Below are 23,874 nucleotides of genomic sequence, written 5' to 3' on the forward strand. Positions count from 1 at the left end.
TTCAACTCAAGATGGCCGACGATGCCGCGTTGCTATTTATTCAGGGTTTGCATCAAAATCAATCTAAGTTCCAAAAGCAATTCTCTATTGTATGTAATCCTCGAGCGCAGTCAGCAGACTCCCGATACACATATAAGGAGTGGAAAAAAAAAAGCAACTAAAACTAAAGTTTGCGTCTGGAGGAAGTCGCAAACATGTTCACCACGGAGCGTGCTGCGTTGGTTGTGAGCGCGGGAGTAGAAATGAACCACTGGGGGGGTCGCTGATTGCACAAGTGAGCGCACGAGAGGCTGACATTATTTGGTGAATCCCGCGGAAGTCAACTTTACCTTTGATCACGGGAATGGGACGGTACAGGATAAAAAATTCTCGGGAGCGGACGGGAGCCGGATTATCCGGTAACCTCACCGGGTCCGTGAGGAAGAGGGGAAGACACACTGTTTGTCTGCTTGTTTTTTTTTTTTTTTATGTAGCTGACCTCCAAAATGGGAGCCGTACAAGAGTGGGATCAGGATGAAATGGGAGTCACCTGGACAGGACGGGATAGGACAGGATTTTTTTTTTTTTTTTTTTTTTAACTATGGTCTGGGATGGGACGATTTTTTTCTGTAGGAGTGAGATGTGAAAATCCACTCCCGTGTCACCCTGTAGGGAACCCCCCCCGCCCCCCCCCCCCCCCCCCTATAAGTGCGGATTCGGCTGTGTTCAGAATCAACCGGTCACGTTCAAACTCGTGTTCAACGTGGAGTAGACTCTCAATAGATTTCATTTTTTTTTTCAATCGAGTTGTACAAGTAGTCACATTAATAGCGGAAAAAAAGTTTTGCAACGATTTATCTTTGATCTCATGTTTTTTTTTTTTTTTTTTTTATGTGTACATCACTAAAACTTGCGATTCGAACACCTTTTATTCCGCTTCCCGTTGTATTGAAGAACATGTGAGTGACGCTAAATCATCTTCCTGTTTTCTCTTTGCGGTCAAAGCTGTCGGGAAGCGCTGCGGGCTCCCCGGCCGCCTCGTCGTCCACGCCCTCGCCGTCATCTCGCCAGTACGCCCGTCAGCGCATCACCCGCGTCAACCTCAGGGACTTCATCTTCTACATGGAGCAGGAGCGAGACACGGCCCATTCGCTGCTGCTCTACCGCGCCCTCCTCAAGTAGCCTCCGCCTCCTCGACCCCCCCCCCCCCCCCTCTAGCCATGTGCCTTCGGATCGGGTGTCAGCTCGGACGCTCGGCGTCAGTCGGCTTCCATATACATTTTCGCCCGTTCGAAAAAAAAAAAAACGGGGGGAGAAAAGGTCACGGGAACATTTGCGTTGCTTGTGTCTTTGCTGTCTTGCTTTTCTTCTCATGTTGCGTCGTGACGATTACGTTGGAAGGCCACCGTGCGTTTCAAACATTTTAGCAGCCAACCGAGTCCGAGTCAGGCATGTAAATAGTTCGGTGTCATTTCTTTTCTTTTTTTTTTTTTTTTGTCCCCAAGTTTACAACAACCCTGGGACCTCTGTACTGTGAGGCGGACGTGCGAACAAGTCGTCCGCCCCTAATTGAATCCAAATTGCACATTTTCACCCAGGGGTGTGTTCACTTTTGTTGTATGCGGTTTCGGCGACAATGGCTGTGTGAGCCCATTCAAAAATATCAGCAAATATTGACAAAAAATAGGGTGTCATGTTCCAAAATGAAAGTGGGATTATGAGATTTTTCCACGAAATTCATATTTTTAAAAATGGCGAGGAAAAAAAAGGAATGCTCCCCTAACATTGACAAAGTTCATTCTTGAAATATTAGAATTTGAAAAAGTGACCTCATTTTTCAGTTTCGTCTTTACTCTTCCTCAGCTTTTATTCTGAAGGAAAAAAAAAAAAAAAAAGAAAAAGAAAAGACCTGATTTGTCCCAAAATGTTAGGAAATATTTGTGAAAATGACACCTCAACTTTTTTTCTCAGAACTTATGATGAGCTTTTTTTGGGCGTGAAAATTGGATACTTTTGCTCCAAAAGTACCACTTTTCCCATAAATGACACATAGTTTTTTTCCGCCAAGACTTTGCAGCTAAAAAAAATATATTCTTAGTTTATCTCGTAATGTGATTTGTGAAAAAAAACAACATTTTATTTCACAAAAAAGTACATCATGAAAAGAAAACCAGCGTTATACCCTTATTGTGATGCGCCTTTTATTTTTTACATAATGTTATTACTAAGTAACACTTTTTTCTCTCGAAAGAAAACTTTGACTTTATTTTCATAATAATATGATTGTAGTCTCTAATTTAAAAAAAAAAAAAAAAAATCATTTCAGCGGCCTCAATACGCCTTCGTACACTTTTATTTTGTTCACCTGTTTGTGTTTGTTACGAGACGGGCTGGTTGCCATAGTTACAAGTTCATCCCACACACTTTGTTTTTATGACTGCAGACGTGTGCAGTTTTGTGCAAATGTCTGAAGAACAAAAAAAATGGAGAACCCCCCCCCCCCCCCCCACACCGAATGTTTCAAATCCATCAAGTGTTTTTTATTTTTTGATTTTTATTTTTTTCCCTGCACATGAGTCAACTCACATGCAGTGGAGAAAGAATGAGGCATTCAGGCTTGTTGTTACACATCATGTTGCATCGTTCAACGACTTTCTAAATGTATAAACGCAAAATCATCCTTGTACGCTAACGTACGTCGTTTGTTTGTTTTAATGACTGATAATTTAATGTAATATCTCGGCCTATGCAGTTTTTCTCTTTGGATGAATTGAAATGTTTCAAACTGTTGGTTGCGCTTTGTTGTGAGTTTTGACAGCACTTTTTATTTTATTGTGTTAATATTTAGTTGTTTTTTTTTTGGTTTTTTTTTTTATAAAGTCCCTGTTTTAGCTGGCAACTTAAAGCTCTCTGTTTAATGTTGCTAAGAAATGTAAACTTTGAAACAGTATTGACACTTTGCTTCAAAAGTCACATCTTGTAATATACGGTATTTTCATTTTGCCATTACAGTTTGTTTTCTTTTAATCATTTGGCTTTTATGCACATTTTCCGCTATTTTCTGCGCTTCGACAAGCACAAAAGCAGCGATCTCGACTGATTTTTTATTTTATTTTATTATTTTTTTTTTTATAACAAACTTGTTTGCTTTTGGCGTTTTTACTGCTTGCAGCTTTTTTTTTTTTTTGTTTAGCCAAAACCTCGGGACAATATTAAACAAATAAAATGATTTTAAAAAAAAATGGGAAAATAAAACTTTCACTGTAAGGATATTTTGTAAATACTGTTTACAAGACTTATGTGTTTATTAGAACCACGTTATTTTTGGTAAACTCTTGTACATATCTTGGAATTTTACTGTTTGTGTGAAATGACAAAAAAAAAAAAACCAACAACAAACAATACTGATGTATTTGTACCTATTTTATAAAGCAATAAATAAGCTGTTTACTAAACTGACAAGAGCTGGCTTTTATTCATTCATTCAGCATTAAAATGTCTACAGCGGGGAAGGGCAATGTAATAGGTGGAGGGGGCCACAATATTTCATCAGTTGTACCGGGGGAGGGGGCATATAGGACCACGCACTTCCTACCCAGATGGATGAGAAAAATACCATTTTAAATGTGTGTGGGTGCAAAATATGTGCTCTTGCTATATTTCATTTTTAATACATTTTTAATGCATGTCTAAAAGATTCACTATCCTAACCCAACAAATGGTCTGAAGCAAACACAATAACCACATACTATATATTTTTTCCAGTGCAAAGGGCTCTCTTTTTTTTCTCATTGCATAATCTTTTTTTTTCACTTCATAAAAAAACAAAACAAAACTTTTTTTTTGTCGTTACACCTTTTTTTTTAATTGTAATACATTTCTGTAAAATAAAGTGACCTGAAAAACTTTTCACTTTAATTTTTTTTTTAAACAACACTTTCCTAGAAAGAAGACTTCTATGAGTAAATCACGTTATGTTTTTGAAAGCAATAGTGTTCCTGTTCCTAAATTCTAAAAAGTGGTCTGCATATTTATACACTCTTACAACTGTTGTGTCAAAAATGACCCAATTTTTGTCAAACAAATTGGACCAACCTGCTGCTTGGGTCAATTTGACTCAACTTTCTAGGTTGTTTTGTACAATAGTTTTTTTTGTTTTTTTTTTTGTAGAAAATAACCCCCCAAAATTGCCCAAAGTTAGTCGCTCCATTTTTTTTTTTTTTTACCAAAATTGTTTAGTTTGACCCAGCAGTTTTAAGTGTATATATATTTCTCAAATTTTGGGATGTATATTGTGACTGTCCAACAAGAATCATGTCTCGAAAGGTTTTAGTTTAATTTAAAAACATCTCGTTGGAAGCAGCAACAAACTGAAAAAAAGAGGTAACATATGTATACTTTAAACTGTGTACATTTGAAAAACAAAATCCATTTTATTGTTGTAGCCTAGCAAAGAAAACATATATTTTTATCGAGAAAAAAAAAAAAATTCTTTGCATTGCAGGTAAAATGTAAAAAATGGTAACAGCCACCATAAATTTGTATTGAAACATTTTTTTGGTTAAAATGATTCAAAATACGGAAAGAGCAAAGGAAGAAGACAGACGTGGCAATACAGTACATCCTTTTATTATCGCAAATATGCCAGAAAAGTCAAATGAAGACACTGCAAAATGAACACATGCCCTTTAATACCACAGTCTAATTGTTAATAAACACGTTAAATAATATACATTATCATTATTATTATTATTATTATTACACCCTTTAAAACGCTTCAGTCTGTATGTACACAATGCGATGCTTGGGTTTAATTTCATTGTTTTTTTTTTTTTAATGGTAAAAACACGAGTCCGAATAATTGGGTCTGCCAAGCACTGGCCCATGACTTCATATGGTTCCAAGTATTCCAAGGGGGTGCGTTTATTGCTGCCAAACCAAATAAATAACACCCCGCGGTGAGGGGGGAAAAAAAAGCGTCTTTAGCGGGTTAAAATTCAACCCTGGAAAAAGTCATTCCCAGAGGAATCTTCTTGGAGTCTTCATTTCCACTGGCGCAAGAGCCCAACAACGATGAGCTCCAAAGTCCCGGTGAAAAGTGTGGTTCGACCGTAAGAGCGCCCCCCCTGGAGAAGAGCCGGTACTGCTTTATTGGGAGTGCGGGTGACAACCGTTTTTTCCCGATCCGGGGGAGGGACAGTTTATAAAAAAAAAAAGAAAAAAAAAAGCAGCAGCCACAAACATCCAATCTTTCCCATCAGTGTGTGTGAAAAGCAACAAAGAGTATGTGGAACATGACGCACAGGCCCCGCACTTTGATGGAGAGAAAACATGGCCCGCCTACGACCACTTCTTTGTGGGAAGCGCAACCGCCCTGGAAAGAAAAAAAAAAAAAAAAAAAAAAAAAGGCGCTCCTCCACTAATCCGACAAGATGGAAAGTTGGTGGCTCTTTTGTGGACTGTCAGTCACTTAAGCAGTGAGGGACCCCCCAGGGGGACAAAGGAGCATTGGAGCAGCACTGCACGCACCCATTTAGAATTTATTTTCTTATTTCTTTTTAAACACACTGTTAAAAAAACTAAACAAAAAAAAAAAAAACATCTTTGTACAATCAATAAAATATGCACCCTGTCAGCTTTGGTACCTACACTGTAGTTTAACATATACTTGAAAAAGGCCATGTCCACACTTACACTGGTATCTTTATTTTTTTAATGCAATTCATTTCGTATTAATTAACATATTTTAAGTTGATTTATAATATAGTTTTTCACAACACATGATTCCCCTTTTTCTCCAGGTTTTTTTTTTGGGGGGGGGGGTTCTTTCAGCCTTCTGATTGGCTGAAACCTGTTGCTGAAAAAAAAAAATGTTTTTCATTTTATGACAACATTTTGCATATTTTTGTTTGGTGAAAAAAAACAACCATTCACCACCTGTGGTGTATTTCCCTTTTAACTTGATTGATTTGATCAGAAAAAAAATGTGGAAATACTTCTTTTTTTATTGATTAGCAACGGCTTGTATTTTGGAGTGGGAAAAATGAAAATAGTTGCGGTATAATACATCAACAACAGAAATCAATACAATGCCTGTGTATATGTGGACATGGCAGGATGACAACATGGGAGAAGTTTTATAAGTGCAAAAAAAATAAAGTTTCCAAACATTTAGAGTACACCTCCTGCTTGACGAGACATACTGGTAAACCATGGGCGCCTGTTTTTTATTTTAAATTTTTTTTTTTTTTTTAAACATTCATTAAAACTGCGACTCCAAGTCCTCTGGCGATATGTTTAGCGAGAACATAAACTGACATTTTGTTTGGGGGGGGGGAACAAAACAAAGCAATGAAAAAGCGACCCTATCCGGAATGCATTGGCAGTTGCTTCCTGCCAAAAAATGCTCCCTCCCAACAAGCCCGGCGGGAGAACCAACACAATTCTGTCCGTCCTTCATTTTGGGGATAGGGGAAGAAGACACTTAACACTGAAACGTGTGCCGGGATGGTGTCCTCTCCTCTTATGAGTAAAAAAAACACAAAACAAAAAAAAAAAAAACACACTTCCCAAGTGATGTGTGGCGGCGCTCCCGGTGGTCCGAAAGTTTCAAGTCAGCTGCTCGCGTGTTTTGTTTGCTCTTTGGCCCGGAATTCCAAACCTTTTTTTTTTTTTTTTTTAAATTTTGTTTGCGTCTACATTCCCCTCAGAGGGTTGGACGAGCCTCTGCTAGTACGTATTAGGGCGAGGGTGTTTTTGATCGGGGGTCTGCTGTGGGGGAAGGGGTGGGGTTGTTTTGCTCTGGCCGGGCGGACCCGTCCCCGGCGCTCTAGTCCAGAGGTTCCTGCTTTATCCTGATGGGCGTGTTGATGGAGAGACTCCGCCGGTCCTCGCGGCACAAGACGTACTCGCTGAACTGCGACGAGTCCACGCCGCCGCCGCAGGACGCCGCCACGCTGAAGCCCTTCTGGAAGAGACGCTCCAGGACCTGAACGCACACGCGCACCGGACCAGACGTTAATAAACAGCCATTAGCGCCGATCGGCACACGTGCGCAAAATGGATGGAAGAGACGCAAAGATTTTTGCATCTCAGAAATTGCGGCCAGATGCGTCCCGGCTGGTCCACTGGTGTTGTCAATTGCTAAAGACCAGACAGAGACGCGGCTAAAAAAAAAAAAGTGTAACGTCAACGTGGTGCAGTTATGACATTGTGTTGCCTTAAAAACATGTTAAAAAAAATAAATAAATAAAAAAGTCATTTTGCTTAAATTTGTGAGGTTTCACAAAAGTATGGCTGGTCCACCGTTAAAACACTTACAAGTCTGTATAACATCAGTATGACTCCGAAGCGCTTATTCCAATGTATAATTATTATATACTGTTGCTTTAAAAAAATAGAAATTAAAAAAAAAGTAGATAAGTATTAAGGAAAACGTGGTCCATTAGTTTCCTGGCTCCCAACCGTACAGGATCTCTCGACTGCGTGCCGTCTGTCAGCGTTTCATGTAGGCTCAAACTAGCATCCTTATTCCCGACACGGAATGCCCCCCCCCCCCCCCCCCACCAACCCCGGCCTCCTCATTACTGAAATTAGGAGCGCCAGTAATCACCTCGCCACGCTCGCCCGCCGAACGCACCTCGCCTCGCACTCTGCGCAACCCTTTGAGCTCGTGGCCTCGCTGCGCCCGGCCAATCGGGCGCCGGCCGGTGTCATGAATAGTGCAGCAGCCCCTAACCCCCCCCCCCCCTCCCCCCCCCGGTCTCAGACCGTGACCGCGCGTGAGCGGGGAGTGAGGCGGGCGCCTTGATGACACGCGGCTCACGTTCTGGACTGATGATGGATGGGTTGTCGGCCATCTTGGGAAAAACACCTGACAGACTTTCTGAAATGTATTTATCAGGCGTCCCATTTTGGGACCTTGGGTTGTCAGAGCAACAAAAGAGACAGCGACCCCTCATTGCAAGTGAGTGTGGCCTTAAGTCGGAGTCAGCAGCCATTACATTGTGCTTCACTTTTTTTTGCAACTCTGTTTTTCAGCAATCGCGTTTTAGTTTTTTTTTTTCCGTAATATTTGCATGTGACAGGGACAGAGCCCGTGAATAGCAAAAATCCGCGTATATACGGGGGTCATTCAATAAATAAGGTATAAGGACTTCTTTTCCTGTTTTACTTCTTTTTCACATGGATTTAATTTCTTTTGCAGATGAAAAAAAAACAAACAAAAAAAAAACAAAAACGTTTTGGCGATGAACAAAGATGGCCGACCAAGAAGATTGAACAGCGGTCAGGTTCATCAAGTTTCTGGTTGCTCAAGGGTGCAAACCAGTTGAAATTCATAGGAGAATGTCACCTGTGAATGGTGCCGCATGTTTCACACGAAAAAATATCTACAAGTGGGCTGAATTGTTTAAAGGAGGTTTGAAAGTGACGATGAAGTCAAAAGTGTTGTGAGCAACTGGCTAAGAGATCAGTCCAAAGATTTTTTCTTTACGCTGAGGGAATACGGCAGCTTGTGCACAGATGGGAAAAGTGTGCGACAGTGCTGGGGAAACAAAAAAAAAAAAAAGTAAGCTTCCATCTGTATTCGAAGTCTTCATCCTTATTTATTGAATGAGTCTCGTACAATTGACGGCCATTGAAAGATAATTGATACGCGCATATCCAGCGGTGGGCATTGTTGTCAGACTGACGGACGATCGTTTTGCTGACAATTGACGAATGACGGGATACCTTTTAAAATGACGGACTAACGGAAGTGTAATCGTCAGTCGGGCGGTCGTTTTTTTCCGACGTTTTTTTTTTTTTTTTTTTTTGGGCGGGGGGCACCGACTGACGGACCACCGCACCTCTGACGGACTGACGATTACAATTCAGTTTTGTCACGAAAAATGACGGACGGCGAATGACGGACCGGCAAAATGTTGTCAAATGGCCACCTCTGCGCATATCCGGAATTTTCTAGTTAATGGCACACTATCTGCACACTCATGTGCCACGACAAAAGTTGTTGACAATCTGTACACTAGCACGCAGTATTTCAAGCACGGGAGTGTTTCCTAATGGCGCCCCGCCCCCGGCATTGGCGACACATTTTGTGAAACAGACGGGACGGCAGACAACTGATGGTGAGGACGGCTAATTAAGAGACCTGCCCAAGCATCACCCCTCCCTTTTTTTTTTTGAATTCATTTTTGAAATCCATGACAGGCAAACGATTATGGAAATGATATTACATTGGCTTCTTTAATGGTTGCATCACATTGCATTCCTTCTCCCTCTGCGCGTCGCCCTTTTCGCACACGCGGGACTCTCGCCCGTCTTTGGGCCCGATCAATAAAGATAGCGCGGGAAGAAGAGTTTGACGGCAAATCCGCGGCGAGACTTTAGGATGTTGTTCTATTTCTCAACACTTGAGGATATTCAAGCTTTTTCAAACGCGGGCGCGTCCGTGCCACGGGAGGATTAACGAGACGACGTTTGAACATCCATCACCGATCGGCTCCAAGAGCTCTCGTACTGTATGTTATCCTCTTCCAACTGATCGCATTTCGTCCTGCGTTTCCGGGCTTGCAGGTCGGCGCAAGGATACGGGATGGAATTTGAATTACGTTGTGATTTTTGTTTTTAAAATGCGGTTTGATTGAGTTTTTGGAGCAGGTTTGTTAGTTTTTGTGAGGGCTGTCAAAGTTCAAGCGTTAACTATGGAGATTAATTTCAATTTGATAACGCGCTAAAAATATTTAACTCAGTTAATTAACTCCGTTTTATTGACTTCCTGTTGCAGCTGCGCAGCCCAACTTGGAGGAGAGTCGCAAAGACGGACTTTTACGTAGTTTTACTTTCAGAAGTTAATTAATTCTAACATTTTACTCAAGTAAATATCAGTTCCGAGCTTCGTAAAAAATGTAGTTAAAAAATGTGATTAATCGATTAAAATGTTGCGATTAATTAGTTAAAAAAATGTTCATCACTTGACAGCACTAGTTTTTTTTTTCAGAAATGCTTCCTTTGAGTTTATTATTATTAGCTTCAGCATTAGTTGTAATTTTTTGGAATATATGGCATATTTGTCAAAAAAAAAAAAAAAAAAAAAAAGTTCACAAGCTATTTTGCTATAAAGTAACCTGACCTGCCTTCTGTATGGACGCAGAGCAATACCAAGCAAGATCAATTCATTTAAAATGACGCCTGAAAGCTCATGTATGATATGAATTGACAAAGATGAAAACAAAGCTCATATAACTACAATTATAGTTGTAGTTAGTTTTATAAACAGAAGATATAGTTTCAGTTAGCTTTTGTTTTGTTCAAGCATTTCTGTTTTCTTTCATTCACGAAAATGTTTTTTGCAATTCTAGTTTTCGTTATTTTGTCAGTCTTTGTTCACTATAATAACTTAGCACCAAGCATAAAAGTTTGTCAAATTTTAAAAAGTAGGAAATGTTCCCAAACGTCTCGCCAGCTTTTCGTCCTCAGTGATCCCTAAACGTGAAACATCATCAAGCTCCCCTTCCCATCCGCCCGCCCCGAAGCCGCCTCGCCGAGCTGTCACTCAACCAAAGGGTCGCCGTGGGAACGAGGAGTGCGCGCGCGCAGCAAGCCTTGCCCCTCCAACCTCTCAGCATCGTATATGAATATTTCCAACGTAGCAATCAAAGACTGGAAAGCAGAGTGTGATGTAATATTGATGGCCACCAGAGTACACACACACACACACACACACACACACACGCCTGGGCTGAGAGTTGATTGACACATTGCTCCATGGGAATTAATACTCTTTAACGTGTGACGAATGAATCACTTGAAGTGTTAATACAGTCTCATATGACGCATGTTTGTGAGTGGCTGTAGACTTCGAGTCATTTAGGTCGGCTGACCGAGACGGCGATGCACCTCCAACCCAAGCGCCACCCCGCCGCCGGACAAAAATACTTTCGCAAGGTTTGACAGGAGCTTGTCCACGCAAGGCGAAAATAGACGAAAGGAGGAGAAGCTGCATCCTTCAATGCCTTCACCACACGCCTGCCGCCATGTCAACAAGCAAAACTTGTCGAACTGAAATGGCAACAGCAGGGTTGCGGAGGTTCCTTTTAGTTGAACAACCAAAATGCGAAAGCGCTGTCCGGAAGTACTTTTGGTACGAGGAGGAGTCAGGCAAGCCCACAAACTGCGAGTAGCCGGTCTGCAAGCGTTGCTACACGGCAGCAGCCACCAAGTCAAGTAGCATGATAAATGCGGCCAAACGAACGATAAGTCAGACACCCAAAACGATACGAAGAAATGAAACAGGTGGGTAAATATTGAGTGTGGTCGGTTTGCACCAACAAATAAGCGCTAAAGCTAATGGTTAGCTCCGCGTAGCTGTCTCCATTTTACACGCAATATGTTGTAGCGTTATTATCGGAAAGTTGAAAGTTGCATCACATCTGATTTGATAAAGCAGTACATCAACAAATAAATGTCGTTTCGCAATCAAGGTTACAGGTTTTGCGCAAGATTTTTTTTCCAAACAATGAATAAAAAGATGAATACGTTTTAAGTTCCTGGTGCAATTGCTTTGTTTGATTATGACGTCATGATTTGTTCCCAAATTGTTTATTTTTCTTGTAGGAGACGCTGAAAAAGACCAATCATCCACACAGCCAAAAATAAATCATCCCAGCCTACAGTATCATGTTTGTTGCAGTTCATTATTTTTTAAATGTATCTTTAATATGTGCTTTTTTTCACAAGTCGGATACGACCAGCACAATGTATTAAAACCATACGTTGTGTTCTCAGTGCTCTAATTGGGCTTGTTGGAAGTTTACATATCACTTTTTGCACTTTCACTTGTCACCTTAAACAGGAAGTCAACCCAAACATATTTTTTTCAAGAATGTCTTTTCTGCAAGCCCACTAGTTGAAACAAGTCAATATGATTAATATGAAACATGAGTTACGCAGCAAAATTCACCCGTTTTTAGCCATCTCTGGGGGCGGCCATTTTGTCACTTCTGTCCACTGAAGATGACATCACAACTACTCAGGGCTCAGGGAATGACCAATCACGGCTCAGCTTCAGAAACCAGGTCAGCCGTGATTGGACGTTACCTGAGCCCTGAGCAGTTGCGATGTCATTCTTCAGTCGACAGAAGTGACAAAATGGCCGCCCCCGAGACGGCTAAACACGGCTGGATTTTGCTGCTTAACTCATTTGCACAAACGCAGTATTTATCAGAATGCCGCGTTTCAACTAGTGGACTTGCATAGAACATATTCTTGAAAAAAATACTTTTGGGTTGATTTTTTTCTTAAGACCCGATTATAAAATGACACGTGCGGCTTGCATCACAGCCGCATGTTTGATGTTTGACGGATGGTTTATCTATCTTACAGTGTGGCAACATGTATCGTCTCAAGGAGCACGACTTGCTATTTGTGCGGGCGCGCGTGTGTGTGTGTGCGTGTGCGGATTTGTGCGAGCGCTCTTTCAGATTGATGGACTTGTAGCGTGCGTAGTGTGACATGTCAAAGGGTGTTGCGGCGGGTTGCGTTGGCCGCGGCGGCGGCGGGGGAGAGGACAAGGGCCCCTTCGCCGCCACTGTCACATTGATGAAGGACGGATTGGCTGTGCCCTGATGTGAGCGCTTCATCACTGTGATGTATGGGCCAGTTTGTGCGCGTGTGTGCGCGCGCGTGTGTGTGTTTGTAAGTCTGGCTGAATGTTTTTCCTCCGTTAAGCGCCTTTGCTGTTCTGTTTTTTTTACTCCCACACTGGAAAGTCATCAGAGTGCAGGTGGTTTGAATTATTCTCTAGAAATTCCGCTCATGACTTCACGGGCAATCATCACAAGGCAAGGCTCTTTACCTCAACAAGGAGACTACACGCGTTGACGACAACACTTTTTTTGTTATCGTGTTCTTTTATGAGAATAGTCACTCGCCGAAAAAAATGCCGCTTAGATAGAATGTCATGGTATCAGGAGAACAATATGTTTTACAACGATAGGGTCCATAATATTAGGGGGAAAATTACAACTTTTTAAGAATGTCATAAAAGAAAAAAAATAATGTCAATATTGGGAGAAGCAGCTTGTCTTTTTGATGAAAATAAAGTAAAAAAGTGTCATTTTTACAAAACTAAAGTAATATGAGAAAAAAAAAAGTGTCAATGAGACTCCAGGTGGAACGAAAGCATGATTTTTTTTTTTTAGGGATTCAATATGAGGAGGATAAAAAATGTTCAAGAGAATAGAGTCAATATTGGGAGAAAATAATGTCACACTATTAAGGGGAAGATGTCACTTTGGGAGAATAGCCTCATAACAGAGCATCTTACAACAATAAAGTGTAATTTTATGAGAATTAAGCATAATGAAGTAAGGAAAAACATTTTACCAGTATAAAGTCATAATATTCTGATAAGAAACAAATCTCATAAACATAACACTTCAATTTTTCCTCACAAGATTAGGACTTAATTGTTGTAAAACCAATTTTATTTTCCTCATAAAATGTTGACTCTATTATCCTAAAATTACCGAACATTTTCGAAATATTACGATGTCATTTTTTCCCCCTGTCCATAACACTTTATTTCTTTGTAAGATGATGACTTTATTCTATTAAATACAATTGTTTTAGACCTTGTCATAGTATACTGATTTATAAATTTTGATTTATTCTTTTCATCATGAATTTTGTGGTTAAAATTCTACAAAAATAAATGCAGAATATTCAGAGAAAAAAAATGACAAGATTATACTTTTAAAAGTATAAAGTAATCATCTCATAAGGGGGAAGAAAAGCATAATTTTACAAGCATAACATCATGACAGGAAAACTAGTGCGATTTTATGAGATTACAAACAAAAAAAGGAATTTTGTAATATTATGGCAGGGAAAAAAAAAAAGAATTGTTCCGTGGATGATATCATAATAAACATAACAAAAAGTATGAAAATTTGTGTTTGGTAGATTCTTTTTTGTTGTAACAATGCGTCCTGGCACCAAATCCACTGTTGGAAAACCTTGTTTGTCCTGCTTTTAAATGATTGAAAGGAACACGCGAGTTAGCCAGATGTTCCGAGCTCCCGAATTGTCATCTTTGCCGTCAAGACACCCGAAACACTTTGTTCCAGACGGCAACGTCCCCCCCCGCCCCCCCCCCCCCCCCCCCCCACCACCACAGTAAGCTATCCTCTGTGGGCAGGGTGTGGTTTCGTGCCTTCCCCTGGGTGGGGGTCCCGCACTGTAATCAGATGACAAGCATATTGTCTGGCGGCTAAGACCGGGATTACTTTGCTAACCTTCTCGTAGCCCGTGGGAACGGTTTGGAAAGATCTCCCCTTACACCGAAACGCAATGTGTGTCTGTGGCTCCTCCGGGCCAAAGTCATGACTTAGGCCGACTGCGCGCATATTTGCCGACAGAAGAAAACGGAACCTGAACGCCTCACCGGAAGGCAGAGGAACTGCGTGCGTTCAATTCAAATGTTATAAATTAATTCAATATAATGATGGAATTCGTCAAAACTGTCTTCATAAAATAATTCAAGGTAGCAACGGATGAGACGTTACGTCATTGCCTGGGCCGTATCGAAGTTATGCAGCTAGTCGGCGGTCAGTTTATGTTCTGGGGTTAGCGGGTTTAAGCACGCAAAAGTAGCGCTTATCCTTCTTTGTTCGCTTGTTCTTGAGACATCAAATACGCAGCCCAAGGAGGAGCGCGTATGTCTGCACGAGTTAGCTGTCGTGACGTCTCGGAAAGAAAGGTCCCGCGAGCTATTATCGAAAACATATCGACATCGCGATAATGGCCCGTGCAATAAGCATATCGCAAAGACATGCAATCATTTCCTTCCGGAATTGTATCCTTTTATCTGAATATTTGACCAGTTAGACGCAAACTTAAATGCCATCCAATAATTGGACGTTATCTAGGGGGAATTACAATTAATTAGCTAAGAACACATTGAGCTTGCTTATTTTGCCGCATGAAAAATTATTTTTATTTCTTTCATTAGATAATGAAAGTCATTTTGTTAGGTACGTGTTAAATATATAAGAATAATATCTCGATAGTCAACATCCATATCGCATATTCTTTCCAAATATCGTGCAACCCTAATACATATAGAGAGGGATATTAAAATAAAACTTACAACATTTGGAGATACATTTTTGAAAATGAGGACAATAGCTAAAATTGTCAATGAACTTCCAAACTAAACTAAATAGAAAACCCGAATCTATTTGATCTAATCTCATTGTTGCAGGTATTGAGAGCCCTACTAAATTAAAAAAAAAAAAAGAATAATTGGATTAAAAAAATTTTTTTTATGAAAAATCAAAATATAAACCGTCTGTTTTTTTTTTTTAACTCACAAAATTTGGAGTTACTTGCTTCCTGTTGTACAGCCACACTATTTCGATTGTAGGAGGACATTCAACGGCAATAAAGTGAAAGAAAAAATAACGCAAATGAGCAGACCCAGAGCTGACGCAGGTAATGAGAGCCGTCAATGTAATGCAACTTCTTTGATCAAACGGGCCTCGCAGCCTTCGTGGCTTTCAGCGGGAATTTTATCCCGGCTGGCCTCTTCAACAAAGCACAAATTGCGATGCGCCGCCGTCCCGTAATCACGCTGGCTGGTAAACAGAGTGGGGAAATGTTGTGTTAGTTGATGCCGCCAATTAATTATATTGCAAGTCATTTAAAAATCTATAAAAGAAGTATAAACCGGTTGAGGCTGTTTGAGAAATTGTAAGTATGGTATTAAAAAATGCAATACGTGTATTTCAATGGCCTTGGGCGTTGTTATATTGGAGCCTTTTTTTTTTTTTTTTTTTTATTTTGAAAAAGGAGCTCTGTCTTAAAAAGGAGTAAAGTGTAAATTATGCATATCATTCCTCCCCTGCACCAACCAACCAAGCAACCTCCCCCTTCCTCCTCCAGCCCTTTGCCGCGTTCTTTTTTTTTTTTTTTCCGCTGTTTTTTCGCAGGAAACATGGCCGCAGTCCACGCGTGCTTTGTCCCGCTCGTTCCGTTCTCCTTCCCTGGAGGTGGTGGAGCGAGGGAGGTGGGGAGGGAGGTGGAGGTGTCAGAGTGTTGCCTGGGAGAGGCTCTCTTTGGGTGCCGCGGGCGGCGAAAGGAGCCTTGTGTGTGCGTGTGTACGTGTGAGCAATGGAGTGTGTTGCATGGAGCCCGTGGTGTGAGGCTGATATTTTGCTCTGCGGGCAACACCACTGGAAAACGAACCCCCCCCACACCCCCCACCCGCCCCCCAAAATGTGCTGTCGTGAGTACATGGAAATGGATTTCTTGAACGGGACTGTGTTGTATTCTTTGGGTTTTGTTTGCAAACATTTTTGGACTGGTCCGACTTAGAAGGAAGAATGGTAGCAGGGAGATCAGCGAAATAGCGAGGCAATAGGTGAAGTTATGGTCACAAATGAAAACACGGTGATGGACTGAAGACGCAACAACCCAACTGCCAAGTAGCGACGGAACACTGTATAGAGTTCTGAAGTAGGGTAATTCTATATTTCACTTGATTGCAGGGGTGATCTGGAATTTAACCCTCACGATGGCTGTATCGCAAATGGCAACATCCGGAAGCATAGTTGATGATGTTCTTGGCGATGTGTCTGCTGCATGTGTCACATGAACAGATCCGCTAACACTAGCTGAGCAGTTGGCTTGGTGGTGAAGTGCTGCCTTCACGAGTGAAAATACAATGAATGCTCATTCTGTCTTATTTGCACCTTATTTTAGTATGGCCGTTGCATAACAGCAGTTTTATCGGAACAAGGAGCGGAACACTGTGGTCAAATGATCACCCACTGTCTATAAATATTGACCAATGACAGCACTGAGACTGACATCTATTGATTAACATGTAATCAATAGGTGGGCTTTAAGTACAACGATCATCCTTAAACGTGAGAATAATCCAGCCATTCAGTCAGAAGTGAAAGATCAGGTGAAGATTTCAACTGGTACGGTGATTGGAAAGAATAATACTGTACGGGAGAGGTGTAGACGTGGGTGTATTAATACGTTTCGGTATGGCATGTTCGGTTCGGTCCACTTGCGTTCGGTTCGGTCCGCTTATTAGCGCACGGGCGCTATTGACTGTTGCACGCGGGAGAGGAGGGCGGCGGCATTAAAAAGGAGCCAGGACGCCAGAAGCCGTGATAAATCATAAATGCATGGATAAATGGCGTTATAATGCCATATGCAAACAAGCCAGAGCTCGAAGGTTCCCCGTACACTGCGGTCTCCTGTTTGGGAACATTCTAGTTTTCCTGTTAAAATCGCCGATGGGGAAAGATACGTGTATAAGTCCCAAAGTTGTGTGCCGACATTGCTACATGAGATTGGTGGCTATGCCGTAGCGAGCACGTCTAGCATAATAACGAATATCCGACTTTGAATGTTCCTTAGACGACGAAGCAAACAGTATTTTTAGCCAAAAACAAAGTACAACGGCTCTGTTCTTCGTTCTCCGCCGCTTCTCTCGCTAGCCGTACGATGCATTCATGAACCTCGGAAACATCGCAACTCAGCAACACACAAATCCGACCGCAACACAGATAACCCAATTCCTTACAATATGCTGTTGAACATTCAAAGATTTCAATGCCTAAAAAGTGTAAATAATTTCATAAAGACTTTCAAGTTACTGTATTTCATTATAAAAAGAGTTTTAATACAGTTAGCGATAATTGTAACTGTTATTGTATGTATTTTTTTTTCATCACAAAAAGTGTATATGTACTGTAATGACAACTTGGCTTTAACTTGAATACTTGCGAGGTTGATGCCGCTGAGTTTTAAAGATTTCAGTGTCTTAATAATTTACAAAATTAAGAGATCTTTATTGTTAGTGTATTTTTTATTCTGGTGTAATTTCTTAGAATGTCACCCGAATGGTTCGCTTTTATTTATTTTTTCCTAAAAAAAAAAAATTGTACCATTTATTTGTCATCTTATATATATACACACACACAAACATATACGTGTGCGTGTGCATGTGTGTGAGTGTGTGTGTGTGACTGAGGGAAACTTGTGTCACCTGCACAGAGTTGAGCCTGCAGTAGCCATTGAGGGGGAAGCGGATGACGTGGGTGGGGTCCTGGTTCCACCCGGCGTTGACCGAGTTGCACATAACGTCTCCCGTCTCAGGGAAGATCTCCTCGATGAGGACTTTCTCGCCGCTCAGGGCGATTCGCTCGCCCAGGTCGGGCGCGACGCGCACCACTAGGCAGTCGCAGGGCTGCGCCATGCGCCGCTGCTCGCGCTCCTGCTTCCAGCGCTCCAACTCCTTGATCATGGGCGTCAGCTGGTAGTAGCGCGCCTCCTCGTAAAGCAGCTGGAAGTCCTGCAGAGGCGGGGCGACAAGACGTCAGGTCACTTTATTAGCTACACTTGCGCAACCCGATGAGACCTGCACGCAACGCTCAGTTTGGACCGACACTGTCAAAGAGGAATAATATGGTAACCGCATATTAGTGCAGTTGTAGTTTGCCAACACTATTGTCACTGTCCAATAAAAACATGTACAGTATCTCCAAACTGCATCTAAAGCATGAAAGAAAAACAGATTTTGCCCCAAAAACAAAAATAAAAACCAGGTACCTCAAAAAACGAAAACTTACTTGTTCCCTTTTACCGAAAAATTTAAATCTGTCTGTATAGGACGACCTTCTATCATCATCATCCATTATCGAACGTCCGTGTTTTGTTTCCCTTTTACCTGAAACATGCAGTAAAAAAAAAAATGTTGCGAATATTGCTGTTTTCGGGCTGCGTTTTTCTGTACGAGGCAACCAAACATGTCTTGCCACTATCAAATTAAAAACAGGCATCCCCAGAACATATGTTTATTTTCTTACTTTGCATCTAAAACAAAGAAAACTAGATTTACAAATACAGCTGCACGACTAAAAAGTTTATATGAGGCAACCATGTAAAACACTTTTGGTACAGTAAACATATTTTAGCAAAAACTGCTCACTATTTTTATTTGTCTGAGGCTAGCATGTATATCCATCATGTGATACAAAATACCGAATAAAAAGAATTTGCAAATATTGGGCACTACGGCTATGTTTATCTGTTTGGGGAAACCTCTCTATTATCGTTGTCCCACAAAAACAAAACAAACATGTGGTTTTTTTGTTTCCATTTGACCCGAAACATCAAGAAAAGTAAAACAATAATATACAAGCCAAAATGTCCAAACAAAGAAGCAATAAGCAGGTGGCAGCTCTCATGCCTAGCATCACCGTGTTAGCCTTTTAGCCTTTAGCATGTTTCAAACTCCATCAAGGCCATCACGGTGCATCACGCATGCAGACAAGTTCTGCAGCAGATTGCCTTCCTCTACTCCCCCGGCGGGTAGCGCTCGCTGGGGGCGCTTTGCCCCGGCGCATTTGCCTCTAATTTCCCACAAGAGCAGATGGCGCCATCATTCAGCGAGAAGAGAAGGGATGCGTACATTTTTTTTTTTTTTTTGCGTCCAAAGCAGATGGAAGGTGTGGAGGAGGCGATGTGTGCGCATGCGAACGTGAGGGCAATCATCAGACGGGCGGGGGCGTTTTAAATGTATGCTCAATGTATGTTAATGAGGTTAAGATCCTATTACGAGCAGATTTTAATTAGGTTAAACCTAAATCCTGCTGCTGAACAATTAGCAATTAATACATATGTGCTCGGATTAGCATGGACTAAGACTGACAGCTTCATTCACTCTTTTTAAAGTCAACTATGAACCGACGTTCATGTTGCGTAGCTGCTAGCAAGCTAGTTTGTTCGACATTTCAACAATGTATATAGAATTTTCTTGTAATTTTACAACCCCCACCAAAAGCCAACATTTTCAACAACAAAATAATAATGTAATACACTTTTTCTACCCCAAAAAAGTTTTAAGAAGAAAGTCGTTTATTTCCCAAAGGTTCTGATGTTTTTTGGGGAAAAAAAATTAACTCTCATAAGATTGTGACCTGTTCCCCTGATATTTATCAGCATCTGCCTTTTATAAAAATCAGATGGCCGATAATTCAATTTTAATGTTAACTTCAAGGAACTATTAATTTTAATTTTCAGTTATTGTTATACCAACCTTGGGAACACTCTGCACCATTTGTTTTTGTTTGAAATCAAAACAAAGATAAGTGAAATTTTAACATTTGTGTCCTTTTGAAAGTTTGGACAACTCTATTTACTATTAGGGGCTATTGTTTAAGTTTTCGTTTAACTTTTTAAGACATGCTGATGAGCTCCCTGAACTTTGTTAGAAAGTTTCTGACAAAGATGTATAGACAAAAATGTATAAAAATAATTATAAGAAAAAAATAAAATAAAATCAACATTATGCAAATCAGATTTTTTTTTCCAAAAACATGCTCAACTCATTCAGTGCCAGCCATTTTCAGACCCTTCTTTACCCAACTTCTTTACATACCATACCTATCTACCTTTACACAAATATTTTCCTTTTTCCTGAAAATGAATATCGGTTCCAAATTTCGGTTATAGGCCTCCTTGTCTACTAATAATCTGTTTCAATATCGGCCCTGAAAAAAATATATCGGTCTATCTCTATTGTCAATGGCTCTAATCAGCCGCAGCCATTTCCGCTCTACATCTGATTGAAATGTACAACAATAACAATATTTTAGATAAATTAACAGATTTAAGTATAACGGACTCAGACTCTGTTCACAAAAATTGCACTTAAGCAAATAGTACCTTCCTCTCCCACCCGAGGCTGGTCGCACCTTAAAAAAAAAAAAACTCTTTTAGGCGTACCATTGAGAAATAGTATGAGAAATACGGTGCCTGGGTGCCCAAATTGGTCTCAGTCTACTGCGTTGACTCACAGTATACATATTTTTTTGTTCAGTGCGGCCCTTATAACTCCTTCATAGTGCCGTCATATAAGGCCAGTAAATGGCACAGATATTCCCAACCAACCACCCCACCCCCCAAAATGGTTTCAATACTGGTTGTCTTCTTGCAACTGACAACAACCCTCCACTAAGACATTTTCCCTTTAGGCAGCTCTCTGTTTCAAAGTGCCTCATCTGTCCGAGCTCCGAAGCCAGTGGATGGATGTGTTTTTAACGGGGGTTCTGTCTGCGAGGCACTTTAGTCAGCCCCATTCCAGCACAAAACAACAAGAGTCATCTGTAGCGCCAACGTGAGGATGAGGAGAAAAAGACGGCGCCCGGCAGCGGCTTCGTCCCGGCCGCCGCCAGCTCTACCAGACAACTTCATTCCCGAAATAAGCCGGGTCCGGACAGACAGCCCTGTTTGAGCTTCAGAATAATGGCCGACCTGACTGGCCGCCGGCAAGGCGACATCTCAGAGGGGGGAAGAAGAGGAAGATGATAAAAATAGTCTCTAGCAGGAGGACAGATAGAGTGGCCATGTGTTTCGGACAAATTATGAGACACACAAGTGGATTTGAACGTCATGAATCGTTGTTGTCATTTTGACGTGTGAAAGGACAGGCACCAAAAAAAAAAAAAAAAAACACTGTTTAATTTTGATGAGGGTCTGGATAAAGTTCTGCACGGGGACAGCAATTGACCTGTTTGTCATTCTCCACAAAGTAGCATAAAAACACAGACACACACAGGTAATAAAAGTATTTAGCATCAGAAATGTAAATCTATGCTGTATGTATGATGTTACAAAGGACATAAAAGTCATGCTTAAAGAACAGATGCTTTTTAAAAATTGCTTTGGAACATGCTTTCATTGGTTGCTAGCTAAGCTACAGCACACAGATAATGCGGTTGCGGAACAAGTCTAAATTGCATAGAGGCAATAATAATAATCATAATAGCAGCACAAGAGGCGGGCGCAAAGATAGTAAGTACGTTTACATGGAGTCAATAACCCAAATATTGGCAGTATTCGGGTTTTTAAAAGCCATGTAAATGCGCGCAATAACCCGAATATGCCTATTTGGGTTTTTAAAATTCCAAACATCATGCCTGGGTTACTCGTTTTCTAACCTAAAAATGTGCGCATGTATACGCCGATCGGGATACCCCGATTGCACGGGACACTCTGCGCATGCTCAACTACAAGGAATCTTGGTCTTTGTAGTACAGGAAGTACGACTTATGCTGCATCCTCACCATAGCCAGCCTAACTTGATACACTGATTTCTCAATAATGTATTTCGTTTCACAATGGCACGGCGTGTATACAGACACGCATATACATGTGTATAAGTGCGTAAATCTGCCGTGCAACTCCCCGGGAATACACAGGCAGAGGTAAACAATCATGTCGAAGCTCGGAGACGCTGCTCACTAGCAGACTTTTGGAGAGAGGAGGAAGCAGGTTGCTTTATTCCTGTGGTGAGTGACATGAATATAATTTGCTTTACTGACGGTATAAAGTAACAAGCCGAAATGTTTATTTGCACGAAGATGTGTGTGCATCGACGTTTTAAATAGGATTATTCAAATGCGGGACTGACCATGTCCGCTCATTCATGTAAACGGGTTATTCCGAATGTTTCCGAATTTTGACCTTAACCCGACTACATGTAAACGTAGTCACTGATCATCCGGCTGATTATCCTGTGGTGTATGCCGTGTCCTCTCAGATCTGATCAAAAAACTGTCGGGAGCCGAAAGGGAGTACAACAATGATTTCAGATGAGACACAGATTAAACTCTCGCGACGAGGGCCCGACCGATATGGATTTTTTTGGGGGAGGCGCAAGATGAGACCAACCAACTTGTTGACAGACAAACATACGCAGGGCTCCCACTAATGACAGCAACTACATTCAGCGTAATAATGAGTTAGATTTTAATTATTTCTTACTATACCCGTGCGTCAAAATATGTCTTTTCGTGGAACCGGTACATGACCAAAAAAGGTTGGGGACCGATTAATCGACTTCAACTCCACTTTCATTACTTTAAAAGCGACAATAGAAAAAATATTTAGTGGTTCAACCCCTTGCCTGCTGCTGATTTTTTTCCCCGTCACATGTGCGGTGACTCATGCTGTAAAAAAAAAATCACTTAAGATGTGAAGAATAAGTATACGTACCCGGCTGTAGACTTTCACACAGTAAAAGTACGAATAATGGTATTGTGCCTCGGAATTGACTAAGTACCATTGATTCATAGCGCAAACTTAACGGTTCATAAGCACACCTTCAGTGCGACTGAGCGTTGCTTACTCTTGTGTGATTAATTGTGCGTTGAATAACGAGGGTGGTTATTAATAGTGAATATTTTTTGTTCCAGCGATGTCGGCCGAAATCTTTCTTTTTGCTATTCTGCTCAGACTTTCACATTGATTTAACAAAACACACAAGGCTGCGGCTGCCAGCAGCAGAACAGACCCAGGCCTCGGGCGACGGCAAGCCTGATTGTGTTCAGATAAGGACATGCTCAATTCTGCCTCGCACTATTTGCATTTTTTTCCTCTTCTCCTCCTCCTCTTCCTCCACCCTTTGCTCGGGCTTCACGCAAATTGAAAGGTATGCAGATCAACACAGGCTTATGCGAGGGGATTGTAATGAGTCGAAACAATGAAGTCGGACACATTCTCCTCCAGCGCGCGTGCCTGATTGGACTGTCAAGATTTCACAGACGGCGAGGCAAAGCATGAATAAAGAAGGCGGAAAACGAATCGGTACTGAGTCGGATCGTCATTTGCCAAAATATGTGGGGCTTTCATGTCATGTTCTGTTCTTGGAGGCTTGGATCTGGTTCAGACTCTCTGTGGGGCCCCCCAAGAACTGGCCCACGGCACCGAGTGGCTTGGTCTCGCCACGTTCCCTTGGAGAGAATGATGAGCGAGGAGCCCGTGTGGAAAGGTCATTTAAGTTGAGGTGGATTACAGTGATGAGGAGAATAA

The 23,874-nt window shown here is 41.4% G+C and overlaps 2 protein-coding genes across 10 annotated transcripts in view; one reads left to right on the top strand and one right to left on the bottom strand.

Moving 5' to 3' along the window:
- LOC147149614 (transcription initiation factor TFIID subunit 4) overlaps positions 1–3,441 on the top strand; it is an 89,233-nt gene extending 85,792 nt beyond the window's left edge. For all 5 annotated transcript variants that reach the window (XM_086025154.1, XM_086025155.1, XM_086025156.1 and 2 more), the window contains one exon: positions 985–3,441. In XM_086025154.1, the coding sequence (XP_085881280.1) occupies positions 985–1,161 (177 nt within the window). In that variant the 3' untranslated portion in view covers positions 1,162–3,441. The remainder of the gene's footprint in view (positions 1–984) is intronic.
- A 1,145-nt stretch (positions 3,442–4,586) lies between these two features.
- kctd15b (potassium channel tetramerization domain containing 15b) overlaps positions 4,587–23,874 on the bottom strand; it is a 40,741-nt gene continuing 21,453 nt past the window's right edge. For all 5 annotated transcript variants that reach the window (XM_086026852.1, XM_086026849.1, XM_086026850.1 and 2 more), the window contains 2 exons: positions 18,047–18,352; positions 4,587–6,967 (listed from right to left, as the gene is read on the bottom strand). In XM_086026852.1, coding sequence (XP_085882978.1) covers positions 6,809–6,967; positions 18,047–18,352 — 465 coding nt within the window. In that variant the 3' untranslated portion in view covers positions 4,587–6,808. The remainder of the gene's footprint in view (positions 6,968–18,046; positions 18,353–23,874) is intronic.

This window comes from Filicampus tigris, chromosome 3 (assembly GCF_054856515.1).
Source record: "Filicampus tigris isolate MCC_2025a chromosome 3, RoL_Ftig_1.0, whole genome shotgun sequence".
In the NCBI taxonomy this organism is placed as follows: domain Eukaryota; kingdom Metazoa; phylum Chordata; class Actinopteri; order Syngnathiformes; family Syngnathidae; genus Filicampus; species Filicampus tigris.